At 37.8% G+C, this 2314-nt stretch overlaps 1 protein-coding gene across 1 annotated transcript in view; it reads right to left on the reverse strand.

Moving 5' to 3' along the window:
• Window positions 1–921: 921 nt before the first annotated feature.
• Window positions 922–2314, reverse strand: part of si:dkey-30k22.5 (lecithin retinol acyltransferase family protein) — a 2820-nt gene continuing 1427 nt past the window's right edge. Inside the window, exon 2 of the mRNA XM_035660822.1 lies at window positions 922–1077. Within this exon, the coding sequence (XP_035516715.1) occupies window positions 922–1077 (156 nt within the window). The remainder of the gene's footprint in view (window positions 1078–2314) is intronic.

Here is a 2314-nt window from a genome sequence, read left to right on the forward strand (position 1 = left end):
AACTGACAAAACCCTCTAATAGACTGTGTGTGTAAAAGAACATGCTTTGGTTGTCTGTAAAGGCAGAATTTATGCATACCTTGTTCTTTTCATCTTTTTCCAATTAAAGGTACCCTGTGAAGGTTTTTTGCTTTCTTGTAATATACTTTACTGCCAATAGACTCACAATATTCCACTGATCAACATTTGGTGGCGATTACATAGAAAAATAGCAATGCCCCACCAAAAACAGGGGAAAAGAGCAAGACTAATAACTGGTGTACATATGGATGTAAACTATGCAGGTTTCAAAATATTCAAAATGTTGGCTTTGGAAATGTTTTGTGTTAAAGGAAATGCATTCAATATGTTTACTGGGCTTCAAAGCTACACCTTTAGTAAGAAACACTGTATGTAAACAAAACATAACAATTTGTTTACAAATAAACTCCATAGGGTAACTTTAAAAACCTGCATTCCCCTTTTTTTTCTAACTGCCTCTTGGTTTAAATGAGGATGTTGAGTTTCTGGTTAGCCTCTTCTCTCCAGATATCTCTGCTGAGCTTTATCTCAGTCTTCAGGAGTTTGCTGAGTTAAAGTCCATTTATAATCTATGAGCTGCTACTGTTAAATGAAATTAATATTCAATGTCAGAGCCCGGTGAACATTAATGATGAATAACTTACAAAATTAGACATCTAACAAAAAAAGGCTTTCTAACTGCACAACGATTATCAATGCAAAGAAATATGAAACATTATTTAATACATAAAAAATCAACAATTGTCCAAAGAAAAATAAAACGTAAAACTGTTTTATTATCATGAACACATTCATTTCCCAGTGCCTTTAGTCGCACAGCTAAACCACAGGACTTCATTTCAGCTTCCACTAGTGTGTTAAATTAAAGTCTTTTCTCATGAGTTGTCCCTCCAGCAGCCATTATGCTGCCATCCAGATGGTGAATGAGATGAGCAGGGTCAGTAAAAGTGTCAGTGGTGTCACACAGCCCAGATACAGCAGGATCCCTACACCACACAGCGCAGTCAAATAGGAACTCATCCTGCTGAAAACAATCTTCCGTACTGTTGTGCAGAACTGCAAGAAAGAGTGTGAGAATGAGACACTGATTCGAGGCTGAGTGAATCACAAATTAACAGGGCAGTAAATAATAATAATAAGTTTAAATACGATTTATTTGTAAAGCGCTTTCAGGTCAAAGTGGCTGTACAGAGCATAAAAATTACAGGTTTAAAAACATTTCAAATAACTAAAACAAAAATAAACACACACCCGACCTCAGGAAAACATACAGAGAAATTAGCCCATACACCAAACATTAAACGATGGGGTCTTTAGCTTGGCTTTAAAAAGCTCAAGCAGAACAACGCCTGCCTGATGTCCAGAGGTAACTGTTCCACAATGTCGGGTGCACGGAAAGAAAGCGTTACCGGTTGTCTTCTTTTAACCTTTGGAACACTCAGAAAGACCCGTCCCCTGATTAACGCAGGGCTCGAGCAGGCACAAAGGGGTTTTCTCTAGATCTTTAAGAACAATGTGCGCTGCCATTTATATTTAGTGTTAGCAGCAACCCTTAAAGTCTGCTCTGGCATGAAACAGGGAGCCAATGGGAGAGGAGGATAGCACTGGTGTAATATGTTCATATCTGGAGGCCCAGTCAGAACACAACCAGCATTCTGAACCATCTGCCAGACCTTTCTTTGGTAGCCTAACAGAAGACATTACAATAATCTAGCTAGATGACACAAAGGCATGAATGGGTGTACCTCAGAGTCCTTAAACGGACAGAATTGATCTGATCTTGGAATGTTTCCGTAAGATGGGAAAGAAAAGCAACTCTGGTTCACCTCCTTAGTATGTAGATCAAACGAAGTGTCTGATCCGAAAAAGCACACCAGATTCTTAACTTGATCTCTGCGATTGATTACACAATCAGTTGAGAGACAAATAATTATCAAAAAGATGACCAAGTTTTGCTGTCCGATAAACCATCATTCTGGTCTTAGCAGAATTTAAGCAACTAGAAATTTGTTGATAGCCATGCTATTAATATTTAAAATCAACAACAATTCAAAAATCCTTTCATAGTTGCAGGAAGAAGGCTGGATAAAAAGTCTGCAAATTCAGAAATAAATTTATCATGATATTTGGGTGGACGGTAGATAACAGCAACTAAAACAACAGAGGGATTATTCAAGGTGAAAAGCTGCAGTTCAAAACTAGTGAAGACAGGAAAGTTCAGAAACTGTTTGCATTTAAAACGATCCTTAAAAAGTGAGGCCACCCTATTATCTACAGGAAGGTGTTCATTACC

This window comes from Morone saxatilis, unplaced genomic scaffold (genome assembly GCF_004916995.1).
Source record: "Morone saxatilis isolate NCDOM2014 unplaced genomic scaffold, NCSU_SB_2.0 Contig17, whole genome shotgun sequence".
Classification (NCBI taxonomy): domain Eukaryota; kingdom Metazoa; phylum Chordata; class Actinopteri; family Moronidae; genus Morone; species Morone saxatilis.